Raw genomic sequence first — 25928 nt, forward strand, 5'->3', positions numbered from 1 at the left:
GCATGTGCATTGGAGAATGGGTAAAAATGCAGTTCTTCAGTCCTCTGAGATTCTAAGGAAGTAATAATAATAATAATAATAATAATAATACTAAAAAGGCCGGGCTGTGGCGCAGGCTGGTTAGCAGCCAGCTGCAACAAATCACTCTGACCAAGAGGTCATGAGTTCGAGGCCAGCCCGTGCCTGCGTCTTGTCTCTGTCTCTGTTCTATGTTATGGCATTGAATGTTTGCCTTTATGTGTGCAATGTGATCTGCCCTGAGTCCCCTTTGGGGTGAGAAGGGCGGAATATAAATGCTGTAAATAAATAAATAAATAAATAAAACATTATTTGTAGACCACCATGCCTCCCCAAAGGGACTCATATTTCTAGGCATATCTCTTAATATCACTAGCAGCAGACCACCCTTTATTTTGGCCATTCAGGCCAGTGTAGTTCTAAAAAAGCAAGATGGAAACTGTCACAGTAATAACCCATTTTTGATAATGTAATCTGTACCAATAAAGAAATCTCATGGCAGCTTGAGAAAAAAAAAGACATTTGGTCCTCTGAGGTCCCATCTACACTGTAAGATAAAATCCAGATTATCTGTTTTGAACTGGATTATATGGCAGTGTAGACTAATATAACCCAGTTCAAAGCAAAAAATCTGGATTTTATCTGCCAGTGTAGATGGGGCCTTAGAAGCCAGGCCTCTCACTGTCCCACTGTCTACATACTTCCCCTCAAGATAAGATAAGTTGTTCATCTAAACAAGACCTACAAGTAATACATTTGATTCACTGAAAATATTAATATAGGAACATGCCCAAACATACACAAGTATTCTTTGTACTTCTATACCTGAGCTGTATAGAACAAATTCTCCAAGAGACTCTGGTCATAATGGGGGTCATTGAGCTCGCTGTCATAAACCTCACTCCCGAGAGAGAGAGACTCCAGAGGTGAGTGTGTTCCATCCAAAAGACGTGCAGAAGATAAATCAGAACTATGGGCAAAGAAAGAAAACAAGTTGGAGGTGTGCATATTATACACAGGCATGGGCAAACTTTGGCCCTCCAAGCGTTTTGGACTTTAGCTCCCACAATTCCTAACAGCCTAACACATGCTTCATGCATACAAAGAGCGCATTCTGAAATATGTTGATGCCACTGTAGATTCCAGAGTTCTGTTTTTACTTTTGCCATATATAGTCAGCACTCCATATCCATGGATTCTGTATCCACAACTGCAAAATATTTAAGAAATCCCTAAAACATACCTTTTGCCATTTTATATAAACCATTTTAGCATATCATTTTTGTATATAATGGGACTTCAACATCCATGAAGCTTCTCTTATGTTCCTGCATGGAAGCAGGGGCTAACAGATGGGAGCTCACCCCATCTCGATTCAAACTCCTGATCTTCAGATCTTTAGGTCAGCAGTTCTGCTGGCACAAGGGTTTAAATCTACTGCACCAGTGAGTCTCATGGATTTTAATATCCATGGGGATGCTGAAACCAAACCCCAACCAAGGGCCCAAGGGAATATTTACAGGGGAAAAAAACCAAATATTCAAGCCTTGTTGAACTCTGTAGAATATTGTCTCTTACTAATCATGTATTGAACCAGATTAATTGTGGGAGCCGAGGAGGAAGGGTGACAGAAAAGATGCAGAACATTTGTTAACCTCTGAAGGAAAGACATTCAACCTTAAAACAAATGGATCTCTAAAATAATTTATATTCGCAAGGAGCAAAGGAGTTAAAGGTTTGCCCAGATATCATTCAGAACGGTTGCTGCAGCCACATTTTATATCTTACCTGCCCAACAAGAGCTGGACTGCTCTGTCTTCAGCTTGCAAATCAAATTCCGAGTAGTCCGGCTGTTGCTGGAGGGGATCTTCAGCAGTAAACGCAAGGCCAGCATTCGGATTTTTAAGGCTCCTGGACAGGAAATCCCCAAAAAAGATGAACCAGGGGAGGTTAGGAGAGCCAAACAGTTTTGCTAGATACCAATGCTGTCATCATTAAGGGAGAGATTAACATATTCAGGGACTGAAATAATTTTACTGATTTAAACTAGTAAGTTCTTTTAACTTAATTCTACTTTTATGTGGTTCACATTGGTTTCCTATCTCACGTTGTCTTAAAATCTCAGAGATGAATAGTATTATGTACCTTTAAAACAAAGTAGTTTTATGCACTTTGTAAAAAATAAAACTACAGGACAGTAGATATGCTATTACCAAAAGCTATCTGCTTTTATTCAAGCAGGTAGATCATAGAGAGGTCATGATGCTGAACAAAAGGAGGAAAAAAGAGGGCTTTATTGTCTTATTGGTTAAGGTTGAATTCTCTAGCAAAAATCAAAAACATAGCAGGGTAAATCTGAATAATAATTTGGAAAATACTATCGAAATCCAATTATCTAATTTAAAATTAAATCAATCACATTTATGTAAGTTCAGAGCTACTATTTATTAATAATACATTTTGTATGCCTAGGCTTCACTAGTAGTCATAATTATATTGGATAATTATGACTACTAGCGAAGCTTAGGCATACAAAAAATTTATTATTAATAATAATCCACTTCCTCTTCCCCTCGAATGGGTGACCATCAATGGTTATCAAAGATGGTTGTAACTATCTACTATGAGGAACAAATAATGTATGAGAACGAGTCCACATATGACTGTCAAGTAAAACTTCCTGTCTATTAATATGTGAAGTGGAGGCAGAGCCGGCCCTAGGTATTTTTCAAGTGTAGGCAAACAGAATTTTGGCGCCCCCCCCCCCCCCCCAACCAATCACTGAAAAATAAAAGCATTGGATAAGCGAAAATGTTGGATAATAAGGAAAGATAAAGGAAAAGCCTATTAAACATCAAATTACATTATGATTTTACAAATTAAGCACCAAAACATCATGTTTTACAACAAATCAATAGAAAAAGCAGTTCAATACATGGTAATGTTATGTAGGAATTACTATATTTGCGAATTTAGCACTAAACATTGAACAGGGATATAGGGCAGTGTGGACTTAGATAACCCAGATAGCCCTCAATATTTAAAAAAAACTCTAAAATCAGGACAATAAATAAAGAACAACACTCTGAAAACAGAAGAAATCCAGACAGTAAACAATCAGGGACAGCTAACACCTCCCCAAAAAAAGATTCTCCCAGGCAAGAAGAAGCCAGGCCTTGAAGCCACAGGGCCATTAAATGCTAATCAGGGCGATTAATTACAACATTCACACCTGCTTCAAAGAAAAGTTCTTTCTCCCACCCTGGACCTTCTACAGATATATAAACCCCACATACCTAGCTTCCAAGTTCTCACAGACCTCACAATCTCTGAAGGCCCCAAAGGTGGGCTCCCGTTGTGCGAAGGTGGGTCTGCGCCAGCCGGAAAGCCCAGCACGGGCACCGGGAGGCCCAGCGTGGCCACCGGAAGGCCCAAAAGAGAAGGAGGTGGAGAGTGGTGCCCTCCTCCCAGGACGATGGCGCCCCTGGGACGATGGCGCCACAGGCAAGTGCCTAGTTCGCCTTATAGTTGGACCGCCTCTGAGTGGAGGCGATATACACAAACATTTGTACTGTACATTCTGATGCAGAACTGTATCAAAGATCGAATGCTTCTTCCTGACAACATAGCTAATTACCGCAAGATGTAGCTATGACTGCCAGCTTGGATGTTTTAAAAGGGTATGGGTTAAGTTAATGAAGCATGGGTCATCAATAGGTAATAGTCAGGATGGCTATATGACAATTCCTTATCAGAAGCATCAGGCCTCTCTTTATATCACTTCTTGTGAAGAAGATGAAAGATGAGCGGCAATCAAGATTTGCTCATGGGCACTTTGCTATTAGCTGGCCACTGTGTGAACAAAATGTTGGACTAAATAAGGATGGGATATGATACAACTCAACTCTTTTCTTATTTTCTTGTGGTCGTTTAGATATGGAAGCTAGTGTGGTGTAGTAGTTTAGGCTACTACATGGTGCAAATCCCTGGTTAACCACAGAAACGCAATAGGTGGCCCTGATCAAGTCCAACTCCCTCAGCCTCAGAGGGAGGCAAAGATAAAGTTCCTCTGAACAATTTTTGCAAAGAAAATGTCATGACAGGTCCATCTTTAGTCAGAAAGTACTTCAAGAAACACAACAACGAAGTCTACATAGTCTTAGTCTGCATTGGGGTAATGTTAACACAGCTACCTGATGTCTTCATAGAATGCTGGTAACAGTTAATCTGAGAAAAAATGATTTTATCAACACTGCTTTGAGAAAACACATTGAAAGCTGTCATTCTTGTGTCACGACAACAGAAACTTACTTTCCAACAAGCCTGGTAATTCCTCGCGTTATGGGAGGGTGAGCCTCGTGTAGTTCGATACCAGAGTCAGGACTGGATTTCATTGTAGACACAACCATGGCGTCTCGGAGTTGGCTGCCCCGATCCAAAAGAGCTGTTGAGAAAAGGACGAAGTGTAGACTTCAAACATAAATGGAAAACTAAAAACACCAGTTTAGAGGTAACGTGTTCATTTATCATTCCTATGGAATAAGGCTTTGGAACGCAATGCTCACAAGGTCATTTCTGAAACTCCCAGCAGCTATTCCCCAATTTTTTATTTTGTTTAAAGTATCCTTCTCTCCTTGTGCACATTGTCGTTTAAAATCAGGAAATAAACTAGTTCCTCTGAAAATGTCAGCCACAGTTGCAGGCAAAATGTCCGGAGAAAATGCTGCAAGAATACAGCCACACAACCCAGAAACCACACAACACACCAATGAACTAGTTTCCTTCCTGCTTCAAAAACAGACTTCTTCTGAGCATAAAATAACCTGGAATTTCCAAAACATATCACAAAATCTTCCCTCAAGATTTGGGGATCTATTATGAATAAAAATATTTGTTTTGAAAAAAGTATTTTAAAAACTGGGTGGCAGGCTTTTGAAGGATGGGTGAGGGGTGTTTATAGCCCAGAAGCTGTCTTGGGTAGTTTCCAACTCCTTCTGTAGAGCAAAAATTAAAGTGATAACACTAAAAGAAAAATTATAGCCATCAATGAAACCCAACAGCTGCCATGCATACCTGAAATGAGATCTTTTGTGGCTGTGTTGTTTGAGGAAAGAACACGAACAGGGTTTGGACTTCTTCCAGCTAGCCTCATTTGAGCCTCATGATCGGAGCTGCTGGGAAGCGATCCATGCTGCTTGGGATTGTTTCCTTTCATGATATCATTTTGTCCTACGAGGTGGTGATGCGGCCCAAGGTTCTCAGAGTTCTCCTGAAAGTATAAATGGTCCTTTCCCCTATTCCAAAACATAAGCACCCACAGAAAGTTTAAGCCAATGCTGATATCCACTAAGCTCCTGCTGCTGTTGTAGGCATACATCCAAAATAGGGATATTACAATGACTTGGTGTGGAACAAAACCTAAGTATTTTTGTAGCAACCAGAAGTAAAACCTTAACTAGCAGTGGTTAGGATGCTGAGAGTGGCAGCCTAAAATCGCAAGCCCAATACAGGGAGCCATTATTCTTCTTGCACCAGAAATCCTACCAGGTTTAGCTAGGTATCAATTTAGTATCAAAATAAAACAGACACTGAGAAGGTGAAATGCCAGTTTCTCCAAAAATAATTCCAGTAATGTATATTATGGAAACATAAGCCACAATGGCTACTACAAACAAAAAATGCACCCTTGTGATCAGAGCACAAAGCACTGGAGAGTGAATTATCTAGACATTTCGGTCTATAAGGAGAAAGCTTCTCTTTATGATGTCTATGCTTGTACAGCCCTCAGTTCCTAGTTGGATTCGAACCAGCAACCTTCAGGTCAGCAACCCAACCTTCAAGTTGGCAGGACTGTAGACTTGAAGGTTGGGTTGCTGATCTGAAGGTTGCTGGTTCGAATCCTACTTGGGGAGAGCATGGGTGAGCTCCCTCTGTCGGCTCCAGCTCCATGCAGGGATATGAGAGAAGCCTCCCACAAGGATGAAAACATCAAAAACATCCGGGCATCCCCTGGGCAACGTCCTTGCAGACAGCCAATTCTTTCACACCAGAAGAGACTTGCAGTTTCTCAAGTTGCTCCTGACATGAAAAAAAATTGTAGTTCTCTGTCTAGCTGGATTTTTTTCTTTTGGCAGAATCATCATTGAAAGGACGGCAGAAAGAGGGCTGGAGAAATACAGAATTTTAATATTCAGCTGTACTGGTATGGGAAAGGTAAAATGCAACAAAGCTTGAACGGAGATAGAAGAGAATTCTGCGATAGCTGATCTGACTGCTGTGTGTGCCCAACGACAAACATTGATGCAAATAGCAGCAGCCTCAGAGTTCTTTTGTGAGTACAGGTGAACAGCAAATCAGAGAGGAAAGGAGACAATAGATAAGTTTGTCTTACCAACGATCCCAACATTTTTAAAGCATAGATCTGTAAGCTTTGCCAACAAAATGCCTAATCATTGTAGCTCCTTCACCCCACTTAACAGGGTAGCACAAACAAAAAAGCCTGCAGAGTTAAATATTGAGACTATTTTATAGACAATTGAACACCATATAAGAAAGAGACAATAAGAAGAAATAAAGATTCAAGAGCCTCAGTTTGGCTAGAACTGTGTCAATTTCTTAAAGATTTCACCTCTCATAAAGACTTTGTAGTGAGACTCAGGAGACAAAGTCTAAAACTGTTGTCAGTTAATAAACTCTAGTTTGATTCAACTATATAGTCTCCCATCTGTTCCCTGGGCAGCCAGTTCACATTCCAAGTAGTTAAGATAATGTGGGAGCAGAAAAAGCTCCTTTCAGTATAATATGGACATAAGAGTACAGTTAAAAGAAGGGAGCTGAAAAACATACTGCAAAAGCAATGCTACAAGTCATCCATCGCAAACCAACCTCTTATACAAATTGCTAAGAGGTTGTGATTGGCAACCTCTTAGCAATTTACACGCATGTAAGGGGGAAATAAAAACCTTACCTTGGTGTAGAAGCCCGACTACTGCTCAAAGATTCCCTTCCAATGACATTTGCGCTTGGTGGTCTATGATGTGGTGGTGGGGCAAGAAATTGGCTAGCCTCCAGTGCCTCTTTGGTCCCTGGGGCTGGCAATCCAGCATTGAAGCTCACGTCTGTGTTTGGGACAGAGCCGCTGCTGTCATAGGTTTCAGATAGAGGTTCCAGAACTACTGATACCTACAAGAGGAGAACATGGAATATTTAATATTCATATTGCATCTTTTCTGAGTGAGATATGCTCTTTCCAGGGAACCTTGCAATAACCCAGGAAGGGTCACTAAAATGACCAAACGTCTGGAAACCATGCCCAATGGGGAGCAGCTTAAAGGGATATTTAGCCTGCAGAAAAGAAGGTTGAGAGGAGACAGGAGAGGAGCCATGCTTAAATATTTGAAAGGATGACACATTGAAGAGGAAACAGGCTTGTTTTCTGCTTCCTTGGAGACTAGGACTCGGAGGAATAGGTTCAAATGACAGGAAAGGGAATTCCACCTGGATATTAGGAAGAAATTCCTGATCATAAGAGCTGCTCAACAGTGGAACTCGGTGCCTTTGTCCAGTGGAGGCTCCTTCTTTGGAGGTTTTTAAGCAGAAGCTGGATGGCCATCTGTCAGGGGTGCTTTGATTGTGCTTTTCCTGCATGGCAGATAGGGGATGGACTGGATGGCCTATATGGTAAGTCAGTACTATTATCCCCCTCCTGCAGACAGTATGAGATAAAAAGACAGCAGTGTGCTGACTTTCTTGAAACTTCTGAACAAACTAATGGCACAGGTATTTGAACAGGGGATTTGTAGTTCACATTAAAAGCCACTGTACATAATATCCCTTATATGTGATTGTCATATACTTCTCATCTTTTCCTCTCCAAGCTAAACACACCCCAAACCCCTGAGCCTTCATGGCTAGATCCTGAATAAAATTTGGATGTATTACAATCACAAGTACATTCTGAGTATACAGCATATCCCTGCTACTAAGAAAAAGCAGTGAAGGTTTGTAGGTACCTGCAGTTCTCCCATCTTCTCAGATGTTGGTGAAACAATGGTGAAAAACCCACTGATTGGGTGACTAGGAGAGAGCTGTGCTAGCCCATTGATTTGAACCCGGCCGATTGGAAGACGATCTGATTTGGTCATGACTTCCAGGATGAGAGCACCCATATCTAGAAGGAATAATAAAATGGCCAATCATTCTGTGTACAGAATTCTTCTCTTCCATTCCTGTCTAAATAATCAACTCCTCCTACAATGTAAATAAAAGACTGGTGTGCAGAAAAGGAGCAAATCATAATGGGAATACTGTGAGTTTTCTAGGCTGTATGGCCATGTTCCAGAACATTTCACCCACATCTATGGCAGGCATCCTCAGAGATTGTGGCGGGCATCCTCACAATCGTTGAGGATGCCTGTCATAGATGTGGGTGAAACATCAGGAGAGAATGCTTCTGGCACATGGCCATACAGCTCAGAAAACTCACAGCAACCCAGTGATTCTGGCCATGAAAGCCTTTGACAAGACATAGTGGGAATGCTTGGAAGGAGGAACAAGAAGAAAAAAACTTCAATGAATAAATCAATGAATTGCATCCATCAAAATTACCAAGCCATTAACTGTTACTGTATAATATGCTCTGAAAGCACAATTCCCTCAGGAATGTTTGCAGTAATTACATGAATGACCAAATCTGCGAGTGATTGAGAATTATTCGGAATGAGATCATAAACCAATGGGTTCAAATTAGGGGGAAAAGGATTCCACCAAAACATTAGATAGAGCTTCCTGGCTTTAAGGGCTCTTCAAGGGTGAAATAGATTGCCCCAAAGAACTGGGGACTCTCCTTCTTTGGAGGTCTTTAAACAGAGCTTGGATGGTACCATTACAAGAGCGCTTAGCTATGTATTCCTCAATGGTAGGAGGATGGACTAGATGGTCTTGTGGTCTTCTTCCAACTTTAAGATTCTATAAACCTAATTTCGCTGTGTGTGGTATTGAAGGGGAATCAGGTCAGGTTGTATCAGTATCAAATTGCAGGGGTAAACACTGGTGGAGGGCAAAATGAGGGCATTGTCCTCAAATAAGAAGTCAGACTAGCCCACATTAATTTTTCTTTCAGTCCACACATTTCTAGCATTGCAGTAACTTTAAACTTCGCCAGAGCATTTGGAAATACAGTAAAATCCCATGGCAATTATGTTAAATTGCAGATATGACCAAACACTGTTGCGTTATTTCATCTCCATATCCAACATACACAGAGTTGTGAAGGATGACCTTGACAGGTATCTTATGTAGGCATTTGGTAGGTCCTTCAATGCAATTCTAGGGGAAGTATATCATAGAATTGCCCGGAAGACATAACAAATTCCTAGAGAGGCTATTTCCCCCCTGGACATGGATACATGAAACACTATATATGGGTTCTGTGGTTATGGGGGTCTTGTACAATTTAAGCATCCAAATAATGGGCCAGTAAAGTAATCATGGAAATGCAAACACTGAAAATGTGTTTGCCATCCATTTTCAGTCTCTTGTTTTCTGGTGAGTTAGACATTGAAAGATTGCAGGGCAATGTAATGGTAAGAAAAATTATTATTTGAGAAGAAAGGCCTTTATTTTGCCACCCTCCACTGGAGCTGCACCCATCTAAATCTAGGCAATGAAAAATGGATCAACCAAATATGATGACAAAGGGATCGAACTGAGATCCACCAGATATGAATCACAGAATTAGAAGAGGCCACAAAGCCCATCAATTCAACCCCTTCTGCCACGCGGGAAGAAACCATTCAAGCCCTCCAGACAGATGGCCATCCAGCCTTTATTTAAAAACCACCAAAGAAGGAGACTACAACACCAAGGCAACATATTATACTGTCAAACAAGCCTTACTGTGAGAAAGTTTACCCTGATGATAAGGATAAGATTCCAGCAACAAGATTGCAGAAGACATTACAGAGGTGTCATTGACCAGAATACACAGTTGCGCAACCAATCAGCAAAGCAACTCTTGCAATCTTCTCCAACCTGGACCTCAAGGAAAGTCAGTCTCCTACCTATCACATTCCTGGTCGTTCTACTTTTTCCTTGAGCAGTGTATTCCAATCCTAAAGCAAAAAAATAGACACTTAAGCATCAAGGATCCAATCAGTACCTGCCAGGTAGGAGGTAAACTGTTTTGGTCCACATCGAACTGGGTAGCGAGTGGTAGTCTTCAGCGTCTTTTGCTCTGCTTGCGAGGGGTCGCGGGGGGTGAAAGCAGTGCCATCGGAGGTTTCTCCCCACCACCGCACCCGGATCAGGAAGGAAGCTGGTGGCTTGGAAACCATCCATAGGATTTTGCTAACAGTCAGCTTTAGAAAGCAGCGCAGTTGTCCTTCCACAAGAGGCGGCAAGCTTGTGGAAGGGGTGATGTTGCTGAGATCTATAAAGAAGTATTAGAGCACAGGACAGTTGTTTAGATAACCTGAATGATTCATAGAGTCGGTGGAGAACCTAAGCGCCACCCAGTCGAGCTCCCTTCTGCCAAGCATGAATATAAATGGCCATGTAGGCTTATTATGCTTTATATTAACCTAATAATATAATAATTACATACTACAATAATAAAGCAGTATTATATGGTCAGTGTAGGCTCATTGTAGTAACTTCATAATAATAAAATAATAATAAAATAATAATAATAAAGCTGTATTATATGGTTAATGTGTTTATTTATTTATTTACTATATACCCCGCTTTCTGTCACCCCGAAAGGGGACTCAGAGCGGCTTACAGTGTAGCAATATTCAATGCTGCATATACAACAAAAATAAAATACAACACATCATATACATAAACAAATAAAAACGTAGAAATACTTTAAAGACTTCTTATAGACTCATATATTATATTATATTCACTTCATAATATAATTACGGTATAAAGTAGAGTCTCACTTATCCAACACTTGTTCTGGATTATCCAATGCATTTTTGTAGTCAATGTTTTCAATACATCGTGATATTTTGGTGCTAAATTTGTAAATACAGTAATTACTATATAGTATTACTGCATATTGAACTACTTTTTCTGTCAAATTTGTTATTAAACATGATATTTTGGTGATTAATTTGTAAAATCATAACCTAAATTGATGTGTAATAGGCTTTTCCTTAATCCCTCCTTATTATCCAACATATTCGCTTATCCAACGTTCTGCTGGCCTGTTTATGTTGGATAAGTGAGACTCTACTGTATATAATTTAATAATAACAATGTAGTAATAAATCTGCATTATATGGTGAGTGTATACTTCTATAACTGCATTATATTAACTTCATAATATAAAATTATATAATAATAATGTAATAATTCTAAAGCTGTATTATATAGTCAATGCATATAACTGCATAATAGTAACTTCATAATATAAATGTATAAAAAAATAATAAAGTACAATTATATATAATAATATAATAAAGTTGCATTGTATGAGTATAGGCTCATATAACTGCATTATAGTAATTTCATAATACAATATATATTGTAATAATAATAACAATAAAGTAATAATAAATCTGCATTATATGGTCCATGTAGACTCATATAACTCCATTATATTTACTTCATAATATAATTATATAATATATAATAATGTAACAGTAATTATACAATTCATGTTACATTAGCTGCCTTATATGAGTCTACACTGACCATCTGGAGCACTTTCAGACTGGATTATATGGCAGCTAGGGTACATTTTCCTACACAGCTTTATAATGACATATAAATGGAATTATATAATGACGTATCCGTTCTATTACAGGCAGGCTATGGGTGCATCTACACTGCGGGGTTAACGCAGTTTGGTACCACTTCAACTGCCAAGTCTCCATGGCGATGGGATCCTGGGAATTGTAGTTTTTTCTCACTGATTCTCACCCTTCCGTTTGGGCCCAGGGCGAGCGACAGAGGAGGGAGAGGAGAAGCCCTTCGCCGCCTTCTTCTTCTGCTTCATCCTCTTCAACTACTGCAACGAGGCTTCAAACTACGACTAGGCCGCTTCCCGTTGCTTGGCAACCCAGCCCGCCGCCCGCAATGCCTCCTGGGAAACCGGCGGGAGGAAAGCCCGGCTACCTCGCAGCGCCATCCGCGGCCATTCCCTTCGCTGATTAAAGTACGCATGCGCAAAGTTGGAAACCTGAAAGAAGGACTTCATTTCCCGTCATGCTCCGGGACGGGTTGCGAGGGAGGAGCGGTCGGGGCGGGCGCGCAAGGGACGCCGGGAGGTGTAGTCCGTCGGTTGCTTCCCGCCCCCTTCTCCAGCCGCCGGGTCGCAGTCATGTCCGCTCTGGAGAAGCAGCTGCAGCTAGGCCGCCTCCCGCCTCGGGCCCCGGGCCCCGCCGGAGGAAGCGCCCAGGGACCCCCCAAGATGCGCATGGGGTGAGGCGGAGGGTCTGTGGAGAGGGGTGACGTCACGCGAGGGGAGGGGGGCTGCGTGACGTCACGGGGAGGGAGGCAGAAGGTGACGTCACGGGTTTTCTTTCTGCTTTCAAAGGGATGCAATTACAATTATTATTATTAAGTTGGGGTGCAGTTAAATATATAAGGATATTATTATTATTAGATACATGATGATATAATGGTTTTATTATTTTTATATTAGGGATGCAGTTAAATATATATATATATATATATATATATTATTATATATAATATATGCAATATATTATTATTGGATACACAAGATTAGTACACAGTCACTATCACTATTAGAATAAGATCACTATGCTGGTTGTATTCAGTCACACGTCAGGCACTTCCCTTGTGTCTAGGACTATATTATTATGTTAGGGATGCAATTAAATTTCCAAGGAATTATTATTATTATTAATAATATTATTAAGTTGGGAATGCAGTTAATATATGAGGATGAGAAGGGCGGTATATAAATGTCGCAAATAAATAAACAAATAAATTATTATTATTATTATTAAGTTGGGGTGCTGCTGTTAAATATATGAGAATATTGTTGTTGTTATTATTATTTTTAAGTTGGGGATGCAGCTAAATATATGAGGATATTATTATTATTATTATTATCATTAAGTTGGGGTGCTGCTGTTGAATATATGAGAATATTGTTGTTATTATTATTATTTTTAAGTTGAGGATGCAGTTAAATATATGAGGATATTATTATTAAGTTGGGATGCTGTTAAATATATGAGAATATTGTTGTTATTATTATTAAGTTGAGGATGCAGCTAAATATATGAGGATATTATTATTAAGTTGGGGATGCAGCTAAATAATGAGGATGTTATTATTATTATTATTATTATTATTATTATGTTGGGGATGCAGTTAAATATATGAAGATATTATTATTAAGTTGGGGATGCAATTAAATATATGAGGGTATTATTATTATTAAGTTGGGGATACAATTAAATGTACGAGGATGTATTATTATTATTATTATTATTATTAAGTTGAAAGGAAGGGTAGGGTTCAAACCAGGTCAAAGCCTCTGTGTGTTATCTGGGGAAGGGTCCACAGTCGCCATATTTAATGCAGTTTGGAAACTGTACTATATGGCCAATGCAGACCCTCTATAATGTAGTTCAGTTCAGTCGGATCTACACTACATATAATATAAAAATCCAGTTTCAGACTGTACAGTGAACTGCATTGATCTGGATTAGGTCGGTCTACACTGCTATATCATCCAGTTCAATGGAACTAATAGAACTAACCTTCTGAAACATTAAATGCAACTCCAACCTGTGTATACAATACAATGTGTATACAATGAAAGAGGTCATGTCAAATGACAAGATTTTTATGTATGTGTGTGTGTGTGTGTAGTACATTTTAAATTGCATTTTAATGTTGTGAGTTTTGATTCGTAAGAAAAGCAGGCTGTAAATAAATAAGCAAATAGAAGAAGGAGAAGAAAGAGTTGTATTTATGTTATGCTTTCAATTGTCTTTTACACTTAGAACAATTGTGTAAGAGAGACCAGGGTTTCCGCCTATATTTTAAATGGAAATGCAGGGAGGCAAAGGGAAAGTGCTCTCATGCTCTGAACAACTGGCTGAGAATGAATGAATATTTATCCATTCATTCTCTCTCTCTCTCTCTCTCTATATATATATATACATACAGTAGAGTCTCACTTATCCAACATAAACGGGCCGGCAGAATGTTGGATAAACGAATATGTTGGATAATGAGGAGGGATTAAGGAAACCCCTATTAAACATCAAATTAGGTTAAATTAAGTTGAGTATCTATTATCCAAAACGCTTGCATCCAGGTGTTTCAGATTTATTTCTGGGTTTTGCAATACATACATATCTCAGTGATGGCACCAAAGGTAATTTTATCCACAATATTTTAAATAATGCTGTGCCTATGTGCCTTGAACCACCACCAGAAAGCACCACCAGAAAGCAACAATCCACAAAGATGTATTTTGGACCATTTCAGACCTCCAAATAAGAGATACCCAGCCTGTATATGTTCATCAGTTCACTATACAGTATACATACAATCAGCCCTCCACATTCCGGGTGAAAGTGTAGGCTCATATAATCAATTTCAGTGTAGATAATCTTTCTTTAAAAACTAGATTATATAGCCTTGTAGATCCAGTCTTATTATTATTAGGGGAGGAGGAAGACATTTGCCACTGAAAGCTGCTTTCAAGAAACAAGTTTTGATAAAGGGTTCGGCAAGCCCTTGCCAGAAGGCCATTCCAAAGCTCAGATGCAAATATCGTAAAAGTCATGAACTCTCTCGGCCTGTAATATATATGCAATTTACTGAATGTTTTTTTATTGTAATGCGTTTTCACTATATTGTACCCTGCCTTGAGCCCTGAGGGGAGGCAGTAAGAAATATAATTAAAATAATATATCAGTAACCGTTGTTGTTATTGTTGTTATGTTTACTGAGATGCTATAATAACAACAACAATGGTTACTAAGATATTATTATGTCATCTCAGTAGCCATAAAATCTCAGTAACCATAATAATAATAATAATAATAATAATAATAATAATAATAATAATAATAATAATAATGTAATAATAATTGTAACAACATTTGGAAAATGTTCTGTCCTACTTTAAAGGTGTTATTTCCTGTTTAATTGTGCAGTACGTACTTTGAAAGTCGTTGTTCTACTCCAGAAACTTCGTTTTTGTGGCTGCCACAAACCAGGTTGAATTGGTAGAGACTTGAGTCTCTACCAATTCATTAAAAAATTAGGGCAAAATGTGCTACAGGATATCCTGCAAAAACAAAGTTTGTGCAGTTTAACAAACTTTCCCCATGTTTTTATGATAGAACCAATTAGGAAATGACATTAATAACCCAGGAACAAAAATTGTGGTACATAGTGTTATTGTTATGATTTGCTAGTTAGGGTTTTTTCACCATTCCCAGAGTGGGAATTTTACAACCCATCAGATATTTGAGTAGCAGTTACCAACATTCCTCATCATTGGCTGTGTTGCTTAGATTTGCTGGGAGTTGAGTCTAACAACCTCGTGCTTCCCATCCTTGCTCCATTTCCAGCCATTTCAAGGAATATAATTGGGATATAATATAATTGGGAGGCCTTTTTTAGCTGTTGGCTTCATGCGGATAGGGCATCCCTATAATTTGCTCTTGAGGTGCAGTTGTGTATTATTTATAGATTGTCCTGCTTTTCACCTTGCATTTCTTCAGTTGCGAGGTGCATCATGCCTTTCCTAGAAAAAGGCTCTTAAACGTAATAATAGTAATTACAGTGGGCCCATTGGTATCCAATGGGGATTGTTTGTTTCTAGCCCCACCTTCTATGGATCCCCAAATCCATGAATACTCAAGTCCAATTATATACAATGGCATCCCCGATATAAAATGGCAAAAACAAGGTTTGTTTTTAGGAATTTTTGGAAAATATTTTCAATCTGTGGCTGGTTGAATACATTAATTAATAACCGGAGTTGCTTCTGGAGTGAGAGAATTGGCCGTCTGCAAGGACGTTGCCCAGGGGACGCCCGGATGTTTTGATGTTTTACCATCCTTGTGGGAGGCTTCTCTCATGTCCCCGCATGGAGCTGGAGCTGACAGAGGGAGCTCATCCGCGCTCTCCCCAGGTGGGATTCGAACCTGGCAGCCTTCAGGTCAGCAACCCAACCTTCAAGTCACGAGGCTTTTATCCCCTAGGCCATCGGAGGCTCCTATCCATTAATATACAATCCACAGATAAAGAGAGCTGGCTGTAATGATAGCACTATATAATATAATTTTGTTCCTGGGTTATAAATGTCATTTCCTAATTGAGTCTGTCATAAAAAACATGGAAAACAGTTTATTAAACTTCCAAAACCGGCTTTTAAAAATTGTGGGAGTTCAAGTCCAAAACACCTGGAGGACTGAAGTTTGCCCATGCCTGACCTAGATAATTAAATAGCATTTTTGCAATAAATCAAACAATAATGTGATTAAAAACCAACTCAATAGTATACATAGTAAGTCCAAAGGTGGAAATGAAGTTAATCCCTTGATTTTATTTAAAACTAGCTTGGGTACCCAGCATTGCCTGGGTCATTAGAAGTCATTTTTTTCCAAAATGCATAAGGTTGTGGGTGTACTACAACTCACATCATGCCAGATTAACCCCCTGAAACTTTTATTAGTACTTAAAAGTTTGTCATGTTGGGCAGATGTGCTCTAGATGCATCATCGGTGGGGTCCAGTATACTCTCCAGCTTCAGATTGAATTACAACTTCCACTATGGTGGGTTAGTCCCGTCAAATCCCTCCAGTATGTCCAGTTAGTCATGGTGGTTCTATCTATCAAGTTAGGTTCAGGTCCATCATTGGTGGGGTTTGGAGTGCTCTTTTTTTCAATGATTTTATTGCATTTTTCTAAACATGTACAGCGAAAGAGTGAGAACATATTCTGATAGGAAAGCAAAGAAAAAGAACAAGAGAACCCCCAATCTCCCTCCCTACCCCCCCCCCCCCAGAGGATGGATGGATGGATGGAGAGAGAGAGAGAGAGAGAGAGAGAGAGAGAGATGAGGAAAAACAAAAATTAAAAAAGGAGAGAAAATAAAATAGTTGACTTCCGTTCATTTTCCTTTATCCCATAGTTGTCCGGTTTCTATACATCTCAAAAAAAAAAGTAAAAAAAAACTTTTCTTCTATCTTCTAAAGTCTATTCTTCCTGTTTTCTTTCATTTATTTTGCATTTGTCTTTATATAACTCTCAAACATTGTACAATCCGTCATCTTAATTCCTTTTCCATTACTCTGTTTTAACATATATGTCAGTTTGTCCATGTCTTTTATTTCCATAATTTTGTCTATCCATTGTATCTTAGTGGGGATTATATCTTGTTTCCAAAACTTGGCAAACACAATTTGGGCAGCCGTCGTAAAAAATGTAAATAGCTTGTCTGTGTTCAAATCACCAAAAAAAAAAAAATCAAAATCAAACATACCTAAGAGATAAATTTCAGGTTTCATTGGGAAGACTTTTTTTAGTATTTTTTTTACATTCAGTATTAATCTCCAAAATTTGCCTGTTTTTCCACATGTCCACCACATGTGATAATACGAACCTTTATGCAGTTTGCACTTCCAACATTTTTGATCTACATGCTCTTTGATTGCAGGTGAACTGGAAATCCCAGTACCTACAACTAACAGGTGTCAAGGCCAATCCCACCAGTTTTCAAATTTGGGCATATTGGGTATATGTGCCAAATTTGATGCATATCCATTATTTGCGTTCACAGTATTCTCTGGATGTAGATGAACTATAACTCCTATAAATCAAGGTGAAATACCCCCAAAGCCCTTGTGCATTTTTTGTTGGTCATGGGGGTTCGGTGTGCTACGTTAGGTCCAGAGCCATCGTTGGTGGGGTCCAGAGTGCTCTATGATTGCAGGTGAACTATAGATCCCAGTACCTACAATGGCTATAAATCAAGGCAAATTCCTCCCAAACCTCTCCAGTATGTTTCTTTGGTAATTGAGGTTTTGTGTGCCAAATGTGGTCCAGGTCATAATCAGTGGGGGTCACAGTGCTCTGACTTACATCATGTGGAGTCAATCTCCCAAACTCCTCCAGTATGTTTAGTTGCTGCTCAGTTCTGCTCTGTTTGTTATGCAGACAGAGTTGAAAAGAGTAGGAAAGGGTTAAGGGAGAGGCAGTGGGCGGAGTCATGCAAATTCCACACCAATGGAGAGAGTAAGGAACACTGGGATGCCTGCCTGTGGTGGAGAAAACACGTAAAACCTAGGATGAAATTGTCCCTGAATGAAAGGAATTGTCCCTGAATGAAAGGACAATTTGGGTGGTGGGCAGTATGGTATTTGTGGAGGACACTGGCAGGACTCTTGTATATGTTCACGGCGCTCACTATAACCTTCAATGTCATTGGAGGAAGGCCATTGGTGTCTCCCGAGTAGTGGGAGCTGTAGCTATTTGTATAAACTATTTAGCTGTTTGTGATTCCTTTATTTTATCACTTTTTAACTTATTTATTATGCAATGCTTTTGACACGAAATAAATAAATAAGCTATTTGTGGAAGTGGGAGCTTGTATGTGGAAGTGGACACCCCAGCCACACACTACATACATATTTTCACTTTTATTATGTGTATACATGTGTATAGATTTATCCTAGAAGTATAAGTAATTTAAAAAGCTAGAAAATGAGAAAGAGAAAACAGAAGAGAAGATGGTAATAAGCTATATATAGCATTCTCTTTACTAGAATTAATGATGCTATTGACAGTGCTTGGCAAGAAGGATTTGGCATTTCCTCTTCCAGACAGACAGGCAGAGGCAAGGAATAATACATACAATTAAATGGATACCTTTCTGTGAATTTTTCTAGGTAAGCAGAAGTTTACCATGGAATTGCCTGTAGGAGAAAATGCCTAGTGAAAACATACTTTGTTGTGTGGGAAGATGAAACTGGGAGTGCTGGTCTCACAGCTGTGAGAAATGAATTGTACTGTCATTATCTATAAACTATACATGTTTCTTCTCTCAGACCCGGAAGGAAACGTGATTATTCCCCAGTTCCATGGAGCCAGTACTTTGAGTCTATGGAGGACGTGGTTGTTGAGAGTGACTCCGGCAAGGATATATCCTTTCCTCTTCTTTAATTGAATTGTTCCTTGTAATGAGACATTATGAACGATGAGACTTTGAAGCAGGGGAAGGTAACAGTCAGGGATTGCTGGGATAAGCAGCTGAGGGGAAAAGGGAAAGGGTCTGAGGCTATTAGGAATTGAGGGAATTGAAATCCAAAACACCTGGAGGGCCAAAATTTGCCCATGCCTGGTATAGATGCAAACACATTTATTGTGAAATGCATAATCCAAAACACTTCTGATCCATGGCCTTTCAAATGACGGATGCTCAATCTGTATTTTGGATTTTGCCAACAAAGACAGAGCCCTTATATTATTATTATTATTATTATTATTATTATTATTATTATTATTATTATTATTGTATTTATTAATACCCCACTTTTATCTCTCCCAAAGGAGACTCAAAACAGCTTAACACAAAAGCATCAGCATACAATTTAAAACATACAAATATGCAAACCTTAAAACACGATTAAATATAAACAGTCTTAAAAAAAATCCCACTTAAAAACCATTAAAACATATTCAGGGTTAAAGCTAAATGAATGAATTTTCTCCAAGATACCTAACTATGTGTATAGATGCAAATACATATATTGTGAAATGCAAAATCCAGAACGCTTCTGATTCATGGCCTTTCGAAATGACGGATGTTCAATCTATATTTTGGATTTTGCCTGCAAAGACAAAGCTCTTTACCACTATTTTATTATTATTATTATTATTATTATTATTATTATTATTATTATTATTATTATATTTGTTTATACCCCGCTTTATCTCTCCCGAATGAGACTCAGAGTGACTCAACACAAAAGCATTAGCATACAATTTAAAATATACAAATATGCAAACATTAAAATAGGATTAAAGATAAACAGTATTTCAAAATTCCCCAGATGATGATAATGATAATAATAATAATAATAATGCTTTCTAGGTGGTTCCAATCATGTTCTCTTTCTCTTGAACTTCCAAAATGTAGCTCGGTTGAGCAAAGTTGGTAGAAACTTCTGAAAGAGTTGCTCACCTTTTGCAAAGCATTGTGCCAGAAATTTTAACCTACAGGAAAATATGTTATGCAGAAGAAATAAGTTAAGGTTGGTACAATATTCATCAAAACTTTCTTGTGTCTAAAAAAAGGTTGCAACATCCTTAACTGTTCATACACTTTTCGAATTTACAAGAGTGGCTCCGAAGGCCCGGTATTGCTCCTATTGCACGGAGGAGGACATTCTGCACTCTCCTGGGCTGTTTTCACTGTAAGTAAGCTTTTCTGTTTACATTTTTATTGGTTTTCTTTACAATACTAGGGTATAAAGCAGGCATAGGCAAACCTTGGTCCTCCAGGTGTTTTGGACTTCAACTCCCACTGTTAGGAATTGTGTGGGAGCTAAAGTCCAAAACACCTAGAGGGCCCAAGTTTGCCTATGCCTGCCTTAGGCTCTCTGTCACTTCAGTATGAAAGGCCTTTTTTCGGCAAAAGTCTTGCATTGAGAGCACTGACCCAGTTCTGGTTCCTTGTCTTGCCGGATTCCTGCAACGCTCACAACACCAAACTCGGCAACAGAACCCTTGAAGGAAACAAAAGGTTGTGCCATTTCCTCGGCCAAGAAAAGACAAGCGCTTTCCAGTTTGCTTATTGAACAGTCTTGACTTTCTCGGGAGTCTTTTATCTCTGAAAATACATTTATTTATTATTTATTTATTTCAAATATTTCTATCCCGCCCTTCTCACCCGGAGGGACTCAGGGCGGCGTACAATTGGCAGTACATTCAGTACTTCAAGAATTGCCTCCACAATTGGCTGCCAAATCAACAAGTCTCTATATAGCTGCTCATTTCTTTGGGTCCATTCAAGAGGTCTACTGATGGAAACACTTGGTTGTTGTTTCTTTTCCTATCCATTTGATTTTCCTGGAACAAAAACCCTATTTTTGAAGCCACTTTTTTAGCACAATTTTTTTATTATGAAATGTATACCTCACCTTTCCCCACTCAAGGGCCCAAGTCAGCTTCTCTTTCTTTTTCTTCTTTCTTTCCCTTTATTAATTTCTTTCTCTGATCTGGGCCTGAAAGGAGTGGGGTTTATTTAGTAAAACCCCAATTATTTTGAGTAATGAAGGGTCTGTATGCCAGGTTTTGTCCAGATCCATCAAGCCATGGAGGGATCTTTGTGGCACGATCCAATTAACAAATCAACAAACATATACATTCTTTGACTTTTTATAGTTAGATGGATAGACAGATAGTGTTGCACTCTAACCTAGATTCACCTTTGTACCCAACACCACACAAGGATCCAGTAGTACTAACTAAACAGTTTATTGAAGTAAGCACATATAAAACAGGCAAAAGGTAATATAAAAAGTAGTGTCCAAGAAGCAATAGGAAAATGGTTTTCAAAAGTCAATAATCCAAAGAGCAAAGTTTTTTTCAAAAGTGACAAGGCACATTAAAAAAAGGAATCAAAACATAGGTATAAGTCCATAACCAGGAATACAGGAACTTCTTTCAAGACATGAATCCATGAACATGAGCACAAGACGTTCCCATAAACTCAGCCATAAGCTTGAATGTGAAACGAAGACAAGGCCCAAGATGTACACGGTAATGCAGTGTTGCCTGCTTTGATCCTTTCAGTAAATACAAATAAAGTTTTTATTATTAAACAACATGGTAATTTAAGGTTCACAAGCCATGAAGTCATGCCTGTGACATCTGCTTTGTTTCAAGGATTTCTCACAGGTCTTTTCCCCTGATTTTTCACGAATTCTTTGTGACCTTCATAATCTGACTCCCTCCTCCCGTAGGTCGAGCCTCAGGCTCCTATTGACACAGTTATTTTCCGGGGGAAAGATCTTTCTCTTCCAGCTCCTTATCTCCTGTTGCCAAGGAATGACCAGGGGAAAGGTCCTCCTTATCTCCCGATGTCAAAGCATCTCCCTGCTCTGAAGCTGTTTCTATCTGACCAAACACAAAGTCATTTTCCCTTATAGAATCCTGATCCAAAATCCCCTCATTTGCCACACCAAGAGGCCCATCTTCTGTCACAACCTTTGACTGAACCATCCTCTCGTCTTCAGTCTCTGGCTGAACCACAACAGACAGATAGACAGATGGGTAGGTAGGTAGGTAGATAGGTAGGTAAGTAGATGGATGGATGGATGGATGGACGGACGGACAGATAGCTAGACAGATGGGTGGGTAGGTAGGTAGGTAAGTAGATGGACGGACGGATGGATGGACAGATAGCTAGACAGATGGGAGGGTAGGTAGGTAGGTAAGTAGATGGACGGATGGATGGATGGACAGATAGCTAGACAGATGGGAGGGTAGGTAGGTAGGTAAGTAGATGGACGGATGGATGGATGGACAGATAGCTAGACAGATGGGAGGGTAGGTAGGTAAGTAGATGGACGGATGGATGGATGGATGGACGGACAGATAGCTAGACAGATGGGTGGGTAGGTAGGTAGGTAAGTAGATGGACAGATGGATGCATGGACGGACAGATAGCTAGACAGATGGGTGGGTAGGTAGGTAGGTAGGTAAGTAGATGGATGGATGGATGGACAGGCAGATAGCTAGACAGATGGGTGGATAGGTAGGTAGGTAAGTAGATGGACGGATGGATGGATGGACGGACAGATAGCTAGACAGATGGGAGGGTAGGTAGGTAGATAAGTAGATGGACGGATGGATGGATGGACGGACAGATAGCTAGACAGATGGGTGGGTAGGTAGGTAGGTAAGTAGATGGATGGATTGACAAACATAGCTAGACAGATGGGTGGGTAGGTAGGTAGGTAAGTAGATGGACGGATGGATGGATGGATGGATGGACGGACAGATAGCTAGACAGATGGGTGGGTAGGTAGGTAGGTAAGTAGATGGACGGATGGATGGATGGACAGATAGCTAGACAGATGGGAGGGTAGGTAGGTAAGTAGATGGACGGATGGATGGATGGATGGACGGACAGATAGCTAGACAGATGGGTGGGTAGGTAGGTAGGTAAGTAGATGGACAGATGGATGCATGGACGGACAGATAGCTAGACAGATGGGTGGGTAGGTAGGTAGGTAGGTAAGTAGATGGATGGATGGATGGACAGGCAGATAGCTAGACAGATGGGTGGATAGGTAGGTAGGTAAGTAGATGGACGGATGGATGGATGGACGGACAGATAGCTAGACAGATGGGAGGGTAGGTAGGTAGATAAGTAGATGGACGGATGGATGGATGGACGGACAGATAGCTAGACAGATGGGTGGGTAGGTAGGTAGGTAAGTAGATGGATGGATTGACAAACATAGCTAGACAGATGGGTAGGTAGGTAGGTAAGTAGATGGACGGACAGATAGCTAGACAGATGGGTGGGTAGGTATGTAGGTAGGTAAGTAGATGGATGGATGGATGGATGGATGGACGGACGGACAGATAGCTAGACAGATGGGTGGGTAGGTAGGTAGGTAAGTAGATGGACGGATGAATGGATGGATGGACGGACAGATAGCTAGACAGATGGGTGGGTAGGTAGGTAGGTAAGTAGATGGATGGATGGACTGACAGATAGCTAGACAGATGGGTGGGTAGGTAGGTAGGTAAGTAGATGGACGGATGGATGGATGGATGGATGGACGGACAGATAGCTAGACAGATGGGTGGGTAGGTAGGTAGGTAAGTAGATGGATGGATGGACGGACAGATAGCTAGACAGATGGGAGGGTAGGTAGGTAGGTAAGTAGATGGACGGATGGATGGATGGATGGATGGACGGACAGATAGCTAGACAGATGGGTGGGTAGGTAGGTAAGTAGATGGATGGATGGACGGACAGATAGCTAGACAGATGGGTGGGTAGGTAGGTAGGTAAGTAGATGGACGGATGGATGGATGGATGGATGGACGGACAGATAGCTAGACAGATGGGTGGGTAGGTAGGTAGGTAAGTAGATGGATGGATGGACGGACAGATAGCTAGACAGATGGGTGGGTAGGTAGGTAGGTAAGTAGATGGACGGATGGATGGATGGATGGATGGACGGACAGATAGCTAGACAGATGGGTGGGTAGGTAGGTAGGTAAGTAGATGGACGGATGGATGGATGGATGGATGGACAGATAGCTAGACAGATGGGTGGGTAGGTAGGTAGGTAAGTAGATGGATGGATGGACGGACAGATAGCTAGACAGATGGGAGGGTAGGTAGGTAGGTAAGTGGATGGATGGATGGATGGATGGACGGACAGATAGCTAGACAGATGGATGGGTAGGTAGGTAAGTAAGTAGATGGACAGATGGATGGATGGACGGACAGATAGCTAGACAGATGGGTGGGTAGGTAGGTAGGTAAGTAGATGGATGGATGGATGGATGGATGGATGGATGGATGGATGGACAGGCAGATAGCTAGACAGATGGGTGGATAGGTAGGTAGGTAAGTAGATGGACGGACGGATGGATGGACGGACAGATAGCTAGACAGATGGGAGGGTAGATAGGTAGGTAAGTAGATGGATGGATTGACAAACAGATAGCTAGACAGATGGGTGGGTAGGTAGGTAGGTAAGTAGATGGACGGATGGACAGATAGCTAGACAGATGGTAGCTAGGTAGGAAGACAGAAAGAGAAAAAGAGATAAATGGATATGTGTCTTTACTTGATGTCCTTCTGTCTTGTTTTTCTCTCCTTCCAGTCTGCCATCATCAACCGGGTCCAGTGCAGGATCGTTGCTTTGGATCTGAGAGGACATGGTAAGCCATTCTTTCACAAAGTTTGATTTAAAGACAACATCCAGCTTTATTTTCTTTATTGTGTGTGACATTCGGGTTCGCTTCTCATGGTTGCATCAGGGCTCATGCTGCAATTGCCATAAATTGCAAAGAACTCGAAGGCACAAAATAATAACCTAAAGTGTTGTCAAAGGCTTTCATGGCCGGGATCACAGGGTTGTTGTATGTTTTCTGGGCTGTATGGCCATGTTCCAGAAGCATTCTCTCCTGATGTTTCGCCCACATCTATGGCAGGCATCCTCAGAGGTTGTGAGGTATGGAGAAACTAAGCAAGGAAGGTTTATATATATCTGTGGAAAGTCCATGGTGAGAGAAGAACTCTTGTCAGTTGGAGGCCAGTATGAATGTTGTAGTTAATCACCTAAATTAGCATTGAATAACTTCATTTCCTGCCTTCTTTCTGCCTGAGGGCATCCTTTGTTCAGCATCGTTAGCTGCCCCTGGTTGATTCATGTCTGAAACTCCTCTGTTTTCAGAGTGTTGCTTCTTATTTACTGTTCTGATTTTTGAGTTTTTTAATACTGGTAGCCAGATTTTGTTCATTTTCATCGTCTCCTCCTTTCTGTTGAAGTTGTCCACATGCTTGTGGATTTCAATTGCTTCTCTGTGTAGTCTGAAATGATAGTTGTTGGAGTGGTCAAGCACTTCTGGGTTCTCAAATAATATACTGTGTCCAGGTTGGTTCATCAAGTGCTCTGCTATGGCTGATTTCTCTGTTTGAGTGAGTCTGCAGTGCCTTTCATGTTCTTTGACTGGTGTTTGGGCATTGCTGCGTTTGGTGGTCCCTTTGTAGACTTTTCCACAGCTGCATGGTATACGGTAGACTCCTACAGAGGTGAGAGGATCCCTCTTGTCCTTCGCTGACCATAGCATTTGTTGGACTTGCTTAGTTTCTCCATACCTCACAACCTCTGAGGATGCCTGCCATAGATGTGGGCGAAACGTCA

At 40.3% G+C, this 25928-nt stretch overlaps 2 protein-coding genes across 2 annotated transcripts in view; one reads left to right on the forward strand and one right to left on the reverse strand.

The window, feature by feature from the left end:
* Positions 1–12166, reverse strand: part of c2cd3 (C2 domain containing 3 centriole elongation regulator) — an 80529-nt gene extending 68363 nt beyond the window's left edge. Inside the window, exons 1-8 of the mRNA XM_062974452.1 lie at positions 11947–12166; positions 10178–10447; positions 8031–8188; positions 6986–7200; positions 5092–5312; positions 4330–4462; positions 1807–1929; positions 844–988 (exon numbers count right to left, since the gene is read on the reverse strand). Of these exons, the coding sequence (XP_062830522.1) occupies positions 844–988; positions 1807–1929; positions 4330–4462; positions 5092–5312; positions 6986–7200; positions 8031–8188; positions 10178–10447; positions 11947–12022 (1341 nt within the window). The 5' untranslated portion in view covers positions 12023–12166. The remainder of the gene's footprint in view (positions 1–843; positions 989–1806; positions 1930–4329; positions 4463–5091; positions 5313–6985; positions 7201–8030; positions 8189–10177; positions 10448–11946) is intronic.
* Positions 12167–12287: 121 nt separating this feature from the next.
* Positions 12288–25928, forward strand: part of ppme1 (protein phosphatase methylesterase 1) — a 33953-nt gene continuing 20312 nt past the window's right edge. Inside the window, exons 1-4 of the mRNA XM_062974453.1 lie at positions 12288–12447; positions 19077–19170; positions 20352–20444; positions 24885–24942. Of these exons, the coding sequence (XP_062830523.1) occupies positions 12347–12447; positions 19077–19170; positions 20352–20444; positions 24885–24942 (346 nt within the window). The 5' untranslated portion in view covers positions 12288–12346. The remainder of the gene's footprint in view (positions 12448–19076; positions 19171–20351; positions 20445–24884; positions 24943–25928) is intronic.

Source organism: Anolis carolinensis, chromosome 3 (genome assembly GCF_035594765.1).
Source record: "Anolis carolinensis isolate JA03-04 chromosome 3, rAnoCar3.1.pri, whole genome shotgun sequence".
Taxonomy (NCBI): domain Eukaryota; kingdom Metazoa; phylum Chordata; class Lepidosauria; order Squamata; family Dactyloidae; genus Anolis; species Anolis carolinensis.